Raw genomic sequence first — 12,455 nt, 5'->3', positions numbered from 1 at the left:
AGGAAGAGTTCTAAAGGTGCTTCCTTTGGTAACAAGAAATATTGTTACTTGAGATGAGAGAATAGACTGAAACAAGGGGCCAGCGTTCTGTTGACAGAAAAGGGACAGGAAATCTTCTGAACTCCAACAGCAGTGCAAAATGGCTTTTGAACATGAAGACAATTAAGTACATTAAAGATGGAAGGTAACCTTCTGTCAATCACAAATCTAATTAGCCAATAAGCATTGCCGCGTTAGATTGTTAAATTTATCAGCTTGATTCTGAAAGTCTGGTAACTGATCTGTGTGGACTGTACTCGCTTGCTTAAGCCTGGGTGATGAATCAGAGCTGGAAAATCTAGTAGAAAGTGAAATGAAAGCACAAATGCAAATATGTGGTGATTGGAGCAATGTTTTAAACACCACCTTATGCCATTGCACTGAAATACAGAAGTTGGTGCTGTTGATGCCCATTGTCCCATTGCCACCCCCTTGCTAACCCACTTTGCTGTTCCTTTCCCTGCCTGCCCAAGCTGTCCCCCACTGCTCATTGCTATACACAAGATTTTGAACATTTCAGTAAACAGAGCTTGTACCATTGACATTTTACACAAACTGTGCTTTTTGTGATAGTTAATTCAGTTCCGTGTTCCTTGGTACAGACAGCTACCCGTGGTGTCTGCTAGCTATCATATTCACAGGCACAGCGGCTGCATGTGCAGTTTGTGCTAGCAACAAATGTAGTCCTGCAGGAGGAAAAATCAATGTCAGTCTATGTAACGTTAACAAATTTCAGCCTGCCTATAGTTTGGAATATTGTACTTCCAACTAACATTGACTATCATTAAATGCAGGCAATGGCTCACAATGCTCTTTGACCCTAGGGCATTGAGGCAAGTCAGCACTATAACTTTCAGAGGTGCTACGCTAATGAATTTCTGCTCAATTGAAGTTTGCAAATATTAACTTTTAAATATTTACTGCCTCTGGTGGAATACAACAATTGAATGTGAGTGACTGTATCTATGATGGACCCACCACCCTCCCAAACTTTTTTGGGTGGAAAATACAACTCTATTCTTCATTTTATGGATCTTGTGTATAATGGTGTGGTCGACCTCGGTATGCTTTTGACACTGGGTGGAAAAATGCGACGTTCTGTTTCCCATGGGTCCCACCAGCCTTTATAGGTACCCTGTAATGTTGAATGTGCAATGTGAGGGATGCTGAAGAAGCCCAAATATCTTTTATTCTGTGAGTGGAGTAGGGGACAAAAAGCAATTGAATAACAGAATTTAAAATGGCAGTATTAAATGGAGGTGGGTGTACAACATTGTGCTTGGAAATTGGACTAACGTGAAAATATTCAGTGCATCATTTGAAGAAAACTAATGTGTTGGCCGTAAAGGACTGACACTAACCTTCATTGTTGCTTCAAAGAGAAAACTGGATTGTGTTGTGGATCAGACCAGACCCCCGAAAATATTTTAAGGTAGCCTAGACACTAATTTTTTTTTATCTTGAAAGCAATTGTAAATTTCAGATGTAATTCAACTGGTCAAGCTACTCAGCATGAAGCAGAACACACTTTATTCATCCACTATAGTTAAAATAAAACAAAATAAAGAGTAATTTAGAATAACCTAACTCTATTGCAAAACTTAACAGAATAGTAGGTACAGTAATTATCACTAATTCACTGTTCTAATATAGTAACATTCTATAAACACATCCCTCGGCAACACAGTAAGTTCAGAAATCATATTTTCTCATATAGACAGTCTGCAATAGCCGTAACCAACCGAGAGGAAAGAACTATCTTTTACTTCCTCAAGACTCCAGCAGGTTCTGCTGAATCTAAAAACTTAACAAAACCTAGAAATTCTGGTCTGAGACTGGCCACACCCATCCATGCTGCTTCTATTGTTCCAGCTTTGAAAGAAAACCCAAGGCCTCACAAGCTGTTTGTTACCACAGAGTGTTCAGCGCCTCTTGTTTAATCTGTCTCTTAAAAGAAATGGCATAAAACACCTGTTAAAGCCACAGCATCGTCAAACTTGAAAGTTCTCATCCTAACTTTCTCATATTGTGAAATAGTTTCAGGTATGTTGGAACATGAAACTATTCAGGGAGTATCTGGCCTAAAGCCCACGGGTCTACGGAAGAGGACTTCCAGTGTTGCAGATGAAGGTACCTACACTCTAGATTCCATTGTCCGACAACTGAATAATTTCCATTCCACAATGTGTCAGCATGGCATGGATCCAGAGCTCATCAAACAGATCGTCAGGCAGATGTTCTACATCATCGGTTCAGTCACCCTCAACAACTTGCTTCTTCGCAAGGACATGTGTTCATGGAGCAAAGGAATGCAGATCAGGTAACTTGATCCATCCAGAATTGTTAGAAAGGTCACATCCACTACAGTACTGTTGTCAACATTTGCTAAAAAACCTGTTCAGTAATAACATCTCTGAATGTTACTCACCTGTGGAGCAGTTGGCACCTGAACCCAGGCCTCCAAGCTGGGAGTGCAGGGACTCCAGTTACAGTGCTTGCGGTACTGTTTGATACTTATTGTCAACCAGAAAGCAAGACAATTCCAACCTGGCCAATGACCACCCTATCAGTGTACTCTCTACCATCAGCAGATGATGGAGGGGCTTATTGACAGTGCCGTCAAATGGCACTTGTATAACAATAACTTGCTTACTGTTGCTTAGGGCCATTCAGCTCCTGACCACATTACGGCCATAGTCCAAGCATGAACAGAAGAGCTGAACCACAGAGATGAGAGTGATTGGACTTGACCCAAAGCAGGATTTGACATTGTGTGCCCATCAAGGGTGTCACTTTTCCTCAACAGGCACCACCCCAGCAATGCTGGCGGACAAAGCAACCTGTTTAATTGGTACCACATCCATCACCCTCAACACTCACTCCTTTCTCCACTGAAGCACAGTGACAACAGTGTATCATCTACAAGATGCACTGCAGGCACTCACCAAGGCTCCTTTGTCTGAGTCTTCTGAACCCATAACCTCAACCACCTAGAAAGGCAAAGGCATTCTGTGCATAGGAAACCACCGCCTGAAGTTCCCCTTCAAAGCAAGCACCATGCTGACTGGGACTATATCATTGTTCCTCCACTTTCACTGGATCAAAATCTGGGAATTCCCTTCTTACCAACACTGTGGATGTCCCTAAAACACGAAGACTGTAGTGGTTCAAGAAGGCAGCTCACCACCACCTACTCCCAGGGAACATAGAGATATGTAATAAATGCTGGCCCAGTCAGCTACACCCGCATCTCGCAAACAAAAAAAAACTTCTGATATTATGCAAGATTATCACTTATAATGGTCTGATTTTTTTTAACAAAAGCATGATAACATTGCAAAAACAATTAATTTCACAATTGATTCAGTTTATTTATGTCTGTTTTCTTAAATTACATAATACTTGAATAATCTTAAGCAAGGTGATAATGGGAGGAAAGATCTCTGTTGTGAGGAACAAAGAATTTAATAAACTAATGGGAATAAAAGAAGACAAGTCTCCAGGTCCTGAGGGCTTACATTCCAGGGTTTTAAAGGAAGTGGCTGCAGGGGTAACAGCGGCATTAATTGAAGTATTCCAAATTCACTAGATTTCAAAATGGCTCCAGCTGTTTGGAAAACTGCTAATGTGCCACCCGCGTCCAAGAAGGGAGGGAGAAAGAAAGCAGGAAACTTTAAGCCACTTAACATCTTTCATTGGGAAATGTTAGAGTCCACTATTAAGGCAGAAGAAGGACATTTAGAAAAACTTCATGCAGTCAGAATCAGGATGGGTTTGCCAGCTGTTATTTAGTATTTTTTACCCCTTTCCTGGTTTCTTTCTATCTTAAATGAAGTGAAACAATGCTGTTTCCCATCTTCCTTTTGTCGCCCACCCCCACAGAAATTCATCTACCTACTCTAGTTTAATGTTTCTGCCAAGTTATGTTTCTTGAACTATTTTTACATAACCTATTTAGAAATTATTTTGTAACTTCAGAAGATTTCTTTTAATGATCTGCTACCCTGGAAGGGATCTGTCTTTGAAAACGGTCAGATGTAATTTTGTTGGGTTTTGTTTTGTTCTGCAGGTACAATGTCAGCCAACTCGAAGAGTGGCTGCGGGACAAGAACCTGCAGAATAGTGGGGCGAAAGAAACTCTTGAGCCTTTAATTCAGGCTGCACAGCTCCTGCAGGTGAAAAAGAAGACTGATGAGGATGCAGAGGCCATTTGCTCCATGTGCAGTAATCTTACCACTGCTCAGGTAACCTGAAAAAGCGATTGAATCTCTCTGCGCATGTGCTGTATCTCCGCATGTGTGCTGTCTCACTGTGTACCTGTTTTCTAACCGTTTTGCTGCATGCATCATGTCTCCCTGTTTATATTTGTCACAAATAATCATTCAAAATCATTTTTAGAGCAATTTTCTTGTCAAATTTTTGCTTTTCTTTGTTGAAGGTGTTGACTCCCTATTGTGGGGTATGGTTCAATATCAGTATCATTTATATCGATCAGACACTGATCATCCTCTGGTGCCTGGATCAATTGGCCATTGTTCATGACTGAGTGTCGACAGTGAATGTTTAGCTGTCTGTTTGGCCAAGCCATAAGGACTGATTCCTATCCAGTCCTCAAAAGACATCTTCAACAGGGATAGCCATCAACTATAGTAACCTTGGCCAATTCTACCCCTCTCAGAATCAGAACACAAGTCCAACTGGACAGTGTCCATTGCTTCCCCAATACATTTCAGAGTATTAAACTTGGTTCTTCTGTTGATGACTAAAGGATTTCCAAAATTCTAAAAAATCAAATCCTTTAAAACTAAGAGCTTTTGTGTTCACCCATAGATTTGTGGTCATCTTCAGTATTTTCCAACTTAAAACAGGTGCTATCATGGTAGATTTCTTAAGCACCAGCAATGGCTGCGAGGATACAGTCACCAGTTTGGAAATATTACTAACAGCACGGGGACTTTGTTGTAATTTAAGACAAATATTCTATCTTCATGGAAACCTGTTCTACTGGAGCTCCCAATTGAAAATGTACACTCGTGGTGATTGACATGGAGCCATGATCAACAGTTCGATGTTCTGCGCAAAATGTTTCTTGCTCCTTCCAGGATTTATTTTTTGTGAAAAACATTGAAAGTTCAAAGTAAGTACTTAGGTGTGGGGCAGAGAGTTAGGAAATAAATGTTTCCTTTAAGGTCCTTACATTGGCAGTGGTTTATGTAAATAAAAAAAAGAAATGCGGATGCTGTAAATAAGCCATAAAACATAGGAGTGGAAGTAAGGCCATTCGGCCCATCGATTCCACTCCACCATTCAATCATGGCTGATGGGCATTTCAACTCCACTTACCCATATTCTTCCCGTAGCCCTTAATTCCTCGAGACATCAAGAATCTATCAATCTCTGCCTTGAAGACATGTAGCGTCCCGGCCTCCACTGCACTCTGTGGCAATGAATTCCACAGGCTCACCACTCTCTGGCTGAAGAAATGTCTCCACATTTCTGTTCTGAATTGACCCCCTCTATTTTTAAGGCTGTGTCCACGGGTCCTAGTCTCCTCGCCTAACGGAAAAAATTTCCTAGCGTCCACCCTTTCCAAGCCATGTATTATCTTGTAAGTTTCTATTAAGTCTCCCCTTAATCTCCTAAACTCCAATGAATACAATCCCAGGATCCTCAGCCGTTCCTCGTATGTTAGGCCAACCATTCCAGGGATCATCTGTGTGAATCTCCGCTGGACACGTTCCAGTGCCAGTATGTCCTTCCTGAGGTGTGGGGACCAAAACTGGACACAGTACTCCAAATCAGAAATGAAAACAGAAATTGCTGGGAAAACTCAGTAGGTCTGGCAGCATCTGTGGAGAGAAAGTAGAGTTAATGTTTTGTGTCTCAATCTGAAGAAGAGTCACTGGACTCAAAACATTAACTCTGCTTTCTCTACACAGATGCTGAAAGATGTGCTGAGTTTTTCCAGCAATTTTTAAATTTAAATCATGTTATTTATCCAAGAAGTTAAAAAAAATGCTGGTTTTGTATTGGGATTGAAATGATTTAATTAGGAAAAGACTTAATTGGTCAAGGAAAGCAAACAATAAATTCATATTACGACTGCTATACCATTAGAATTTATTGAGAGAGAACATCTGATAGTGTTGGATAACATGGTAGCAGTTGGTACAGCAAACCAACGCAGTGACAGAATTCTAAGTTGCATAATTAAAGATTGTAATGGGAGTTATATTTTTTATATCTTTGCCAAACAGATCGTGAAAGTCCTAAATCTGTACACTCCTGTTAATGAGTTTGAAGAACGTGTCACTGCCTCATTCATACGCACTATTCAGGTAAAACTTTTCAAGATCTACCTTAGTTTTTCATTTCTTTAGAGAAATGTTTCATGTATATTGTTCTCCCCATTCTTTTCATTTATATTTTTAAAAATTGGGAATTTGCAGTATGAATACTAGAATGTTCAATGTGACATTTCATTTTAAGGGTTTATATTATAGTAAATGATCAATTTTGTTTAGTAAAGCTTTTCAGTGACTTCTCATCATTTATTCAGCAAATATTTTGATAGAAAAACTCAAATTATTGCTGCTGTTGGATCATAGTAAATGTTCAAGGCTTCCTGGTGATTAACTAGAATATTGGCAACATAATTTAGTCAAATTTTGAAGTTGAGCAGCTTTGAACTAAATTTGTTCTTGTTTGCTGCTCTGTGTTCTTTCAAACTAGCGGAGTTGTGATTTTATTACAAGATTTGTTTCTAATGTGAGTTTTTAAGGAAAACCTTTGAAAATTGTGTAGGAGGTTTTTTGTACATGACATGGCACTTCTGTACAAGAAACAACAGCATATGTGATAAGATTGTTCTTCTTTCTCTAATAAGCATCACTGTTGGTCCATGTGAATGACACGTAAGTGCATGGGAAGGTAACTGCTGAGGATTAACAAAGCCTACAGAGAGATATGTTAAAGTTGTACCTTTTCTGTAGCCTAAACATATAATATAGCTATAGCTATATTCTGCATTCTGTTCACAACCCTCTGAAACTTATGTAGGGTATGATTTGCCTAGATAACATGTACCGTAAAAAGTTTTGTTTTACATGTGACAATAATAAATCAAATCCAATCTAAATATTGACACTTATGTGAGAGTGGGTAAAACTTGGCAGATAGAATATAATGTCAGAAAATGTGAAGATATGCACTTTGCCAGGACGATTAGAAAGATGAATATTAACTAAATGGAGAAAGACTGCAGAAAGCTGCAACACAGGGATTTGAGGTAGTCATGCATGAATCAGATGTTCAGGTAATAAGGAAGGCAAATTGAAATAAAGGCCAACATTCAAAAGAAATGAGGTATAAAATTAGTAAAGCCTTGTTAAACAAACCAGACTATAGCTGGCGTATTGTGATTAGTTGTGCTGGTATTGGAGGTGGGCAGAGTAGGGTCCTTCGGTCGATTTGAAGTAGAGAGGAGTTTTCTTATGAGGTATCTTCTCATTGGAATATGGAAAAACGAGAAGGAGTTTTTGAATCATGTAATATACTTAGGAATTTTGACAGGGTGGATGTTGATATGGTGTGTTCCCTTTGGGAGAGTCTAGGACCAAAATGCATAATTCAGAATAAGGATTGGAAATTTACAACAGAGATGAGGAAACATTTCTTCTCTGACCTGAGTGAATCTATGGAATACTTTGCTGCAGAGGTTGGGTCATCAGGAATATTCAAAGCTAAGAGATTTTTATTCAGTGAGGGAATCCAGGATTATGGGGAAAGTGAAGTTGAGGATCACAGACAGGCCGTGATCTTATTGATTGGTGGAGCAACTTCAATGAACTAAATGGCCCATTTCAACTCTTGGTTGTTTCTGTAAAAGTATTGTACACATTTAGTAAAGTGCTGGCAAGGTTAGAAAACCTGTTTCCAGTACAAGTAACATTTGTAATCTATAATTCTACCTACACTGTGTTAATTATCTTCCAATTTTCTGTTCCTGTTCTCTAGGTTCGTTTACAAAATCGAAAAGACTCACCTCAGCTGCTAATGGATGCAAAGTTCATATTTCCAGTTACATTCCCATTCAACCCATCTTCTTTAGCACTGGAGAGCATTCAGATTCCAAGCAGCATGAACCTTGGATTCCTGTTGCGTGTCTGAGGAACACTGAAGATATCAATTCTACATTGGTCCGAGAATTGTCATCCCCATTCACTACACACAGCTAGAGAGATGTTAAAATATTTGCATTATAAAGGAATGTGTGCTGAAAGTGCAGAATGCCAAACACTTTCATGCAGCACCTGATGATGACTGCTATGCTGCAGTTTTGATGAATATACTTTGAGTTTAACAACTGTAAATTAAGGTTGTGTCATACTTTTAATTATTAGGAGTTTGAAGTAAGGGGAAGTACAACTGCCATATATAGCACCATTTGTCCAATAGCTATTATTTAAGTCAATATATGATGTAGAATGATGTAGAATACAAAGGTCTGTTAGAATATAATCTAGAGATTACGTTGTAAGTTTTGGTGTTTTGCTTAGCACATTATTATAGTTACCATGTTCAGTGTCCTCCGACAATGCTGAACTAAACATTTAGCACTGCACCGTATAGTGTTGAGTTGTAATTCACTAAAAAATATTTCATGTCAACTTTACACCTTTTTCAAAGTCGTTTTAAACTTAATTTATGCAAGTAATAATCACTATTTTAAGTTCCAAATTTCACTTAAAGCACAAAAGCACACAGAAGGGCAAAATATTAAATTCTCAGATAAATCATAAAGGCATTTGGCAACAGGAAAACAAATTATAGGTAGAACAATAGATTTTTTTTTCAGTACATGAATTCATGGCTTCTTTCCCTTTTAAATGCGCCTTAATGGAATTTCTTCCAACTCTGCAATACAGGAATTGCTCAATTATTTCATTAGTTTGTAATTGTGAATGTTATGTTTAAAGGGGACAACCACAGAAGTTGAATTAAAAGTTTGTTTTCCCCAGTATTTGCAATACAGTGTTTAGTGACCTCAGGGGTCAGACATCATGCAGGCTGCTGTGACTATGATGCAGGCATCACCCTGAGAGGGCAGTCTCGATCTCAACCGTGCCACACCCACCCACCACCACCACCACAAACACGTCCGCCACCCAGCTTCCAAATTCCCAATGATGCAGGTCTATTGTGGATTCAGTTCTGAAAACTTTTAGCCTGGATATGCCCAATTTAAGGAAAATTGGTGCTGTGACTGGAAATTGAATAAATATAGAGCTAATAATAACTTATTGCACCCTTCATTGTTTACACGTTTGAAGTTTTTAAATGTATTGATCGAGCATCCAAGTTCAGAAACCTGATTTCCGAGCAGTGGTTTACATATCTGTCTGATGTTATATGTGTCCCTATTTATAATGCTACTGGATATCTGATATTTAATTGAAAGCAGAAAGCAAAAGTCTTTCTAGATAGAATGGACTAAAGGTCAATACACTACTCTGTAGGCTTATGGAGTAGTTTAGAAATTCCACAATTATCTCTCAAATCAATGTTGGTCAATATTTTGGTAGAAATATTTCTGAATCCGTGATGCATCATTGTCTATTTTCTGTTTTTGCATTTTTGTACATTTCAATCTATTAATGTCTTAAAATATAAAATCCCCAGATTTCTCTTTCACAACTATTTGCTTAATTCAACCTATTACAGAATCACCACATGGATTGGTGATCCTAAAAATAATAATAACCTTTGGTTATACATAAACATGTGTTTGTGAAGGGGACAAGTTCTGGAGACAGAAAAAAACATCCTTAAAGAAAGATTGCCTGGGAAATCAATTTGATGTAGAATAGTAATTGTCACTCACAAAACTCTACCTATTCTACAACAGTATTTTTTCTTTGTTTTCAAAATAATATTAAAGCCAGGGTACAAAGTAAAAGTTGCATTATGAATCTCAGCGCATGTAGAACAATGTAAAAATTGCATTGCTCCTTAATGGTGTTGAGAAAATATGAAGGCAATCTTCCTTTGAAATATTGGTTGTGCACTTTAGTTAAATCCTATGCGTATATATAGTTTTCTGTTTCCTGCTTATATTGTATTTTACTTTTTTGTATCATAAACTGTTATGAAACGTAAGTACATTACTAGTGGTTAGTGCTAAGGAACTGGAGATATTTAAAATATCAACAATAGGTGGGGGAAACCAATTGCTGTTATATTACCTAGATCACTAATGTTGACCATGGATGATTACTTCTGTACTTAACCAGCTAGCAAACAATGAGTATGATATTGATGTACAGAAAAGTTATGACAACCCTGTAGCATTTCCTGTTTGTTGCAATTAGTAAATGTGTGCATCATGGCAAATGTATATTGAACTAGGTACTAAGGTAATGTCCAACTTGTAAAAACAAATAAAAATTTCAACAGTATGAGCAGATTTTGTATTCTTTTGAGATGATGATGATGCAGCTCCTGTCCAATCTCAGTTAGACTTTATAGAAAGAATTTTAGCTTCTGAATTTTCACAATCAGTAGCTTGTTTTTTGCCTTTGGAAAGCAGCGTAAAACTTTGGTCTCATTATTCTATTATAGGCATGATGTATTCCAAGCTGAAAGGTCAGTAGCACATGTGAATATTTCCAAAGAGAGATGTGCTGTCACCTGATTGGGAATGGACAAATGGAACATCCTTTACTCATAACTGAAGGATGTGGAGGTGCCGTTATTGGACTGGGGCGGACAAAGTCAGAAGTCACACAAGTCAGATTATAGTCCAACAGATTTATTTGAAACCACAAGCTTTTGGAGCGCTGCTGTTCCTTCAGGTGAAATGCAAATAAAGGAGCAGTGCTCTGAAATCTTGTGATTTCAAATCTAAGCTGGCACCCCAGTGCATGGTGTTCCAATGTTAGGATGCTTCTTTCCAAAGTAATTCTCTCTCTCATTCTCCCTCTTTGTCAATCCATTCTCTGTTCACAGTTAATTTTTAAAATATATTCATTATTTGTCACATTTAACAAGATCTCAGTACCTTGTTGCCATCACTGCACCATTTTGAGCTGGCACATTGCATAATTACGGCAGAGAAAAGTAGAATGAGATTTACTCTGTACCTAACCCTATGCTTGTACCTGTCCTGGGAGTATTTGATTGAGATAGTGTAGAGGGAGCTTTAATTTCACTTGATAAGAATAGAGACAGCTTTATTCCATCTTACCCCATGTCCTGAAAGTGTGGGCAGTGTAGGTGGACTTTTAATTTCAATTTCAAAGAGTACAGAGAGCTTTGCTCTGTATTTAATCCTGTGCTGTACCTGTCCTGGATGTTTTTAATGAGCACTATTTTGAGGGAGATTTACTTTCAATTTACTTCCAGTTCCAAAGAGTAGAGGAAGCTTTACTCTGTATTCCCTGACCTGGTAAGGTTTGATAATGACAGTGTCATGAGAACTTTTACTTTCTGTTCAAAGGAGTAGAGCAAGCTTTACCATCAGAAGGAAGCCATTCAGCCTATTGTATCAAAGTTGGCTCGCTCAAAAACAACTCTTAATTCCATTCTGTTCACCTTTCCCAAAGTCATGCAATTATTTTCCTTTTGAGGGATTTTTCCTTCTGAAACCCTGACATTTTCTGCTTCCAAGACACTTTGTGTGTTTTACATTATAGCCACTCATTGTGTAAAATGATTTGAGGCCCTGGTGTTGGACTGGGGTGTACAAAGTTAAAAATCACACAAAATCACCAGGTTATAGTCCAACAGGTTTAATTGGAAGCACTAGCTTTCGGAGTGCTGCTCCTTCATCAGGTGGTTGTGGAGTACACAATTAGAAGACATAGAATTTATAGCAAAAGTTTATAGTGTGATGTAATTGAAATTATACATTGAAAAATACCTTGATTGTTTGTTAAGTCTCTCATCTGTTCAAATGGCCATGTTAGTTTCATTTCTTTCATATGTAAATCACAAAACTTTTTAAAAGTTACATTCTCAGGTTAACTTTAACAATTGGTGTCAGCCCAGATAATGTGTTGAAGGTGTTAGCCCCCTGTGTGTTGTTGTCTGTGCCATAATGTTTAGACTAATTCTAATCTTAAAAGATGAGTTAACAGAGTCTTACATGGATCCATGCAGTTTTTGAGCAAAGTACAATGTAACTCTGCAAGTACAAATTCACCCCACAAACGTATATGTGCATGTAGATTTGTGTATCTGGAATGGGGGGTTGTGTGTGTGTGTGTGTGTGTGTGTGTGTGTGTGTGTGCGCGCGTGAGAGAGAGAGAGTATAATGAGGTCTAAATCTGAGAGAGGGTGCATACGAGAGTGTGGGAGTGTGTGTCTGTAGGAGTATGTGAGAGTGCATGTCTGTGTATAGGAGTGTGTATACGTGC

At 38.3% G+C, this 12,455-nt stretch overlaps 1 protein-coding gene across 1 annotated transcript in view; it reads left to right on the top strand.

Moving 5' to 3' along the window:
* LOC132834339 (unconventional myosin-Va-like) overlaps nt 1-10,496 on the top strand; it is a 202,041-nt gene extending 191,545 nt beyond the window's left edge. Inside the window, exons 38-41 of the mRNA XM_060853108.1 lie at nt 2,077-2,359; nt 4,109-4,283; nt 6,297-6,377; nt 8,056-10,496. Coding sequence (XP_060709091.1) covers nt 2,077-2,359; nt 4,109-4,283; nt 6,297-6,377; nt 8,056-8,208 — 692 coding nt within the window. The 3' untranslated portion in view covers nt 8,209-10,496. The remainder of the gene's footprint in view (nt 1-2,076; nt 2,360-4,108; nt 4,284-6,296; nt 6,378-8,055) is intronic.
* The last annotated feature ends 1,959 nt before the right edge of the window (nt 10,497-12,455 follow it).

The sequence above is a fragment of the Hemiscyllium ocellatum genome, chromosome 39 (assembly GCF_020745735.1).
Source record: "Hemiscyllium ocellatum isolate sHemOce1 chromosome 39, sHemOce1.pat.X.cur, whole genome shotgun sequence".
NCBI classification, from domain to species: domain Eukaryota; kingdom Metazoa; phylum Chordata; class Chondrichthyes; order Orectolobiformes; family Hemiscylliidae; genus Hemiscyllium; species Hemiscyllium ocellatum.
Note: the sequence above shows the minus strand (reverse complement) of the source record. Positions and strands in the feature narration are given on the sequence as shown.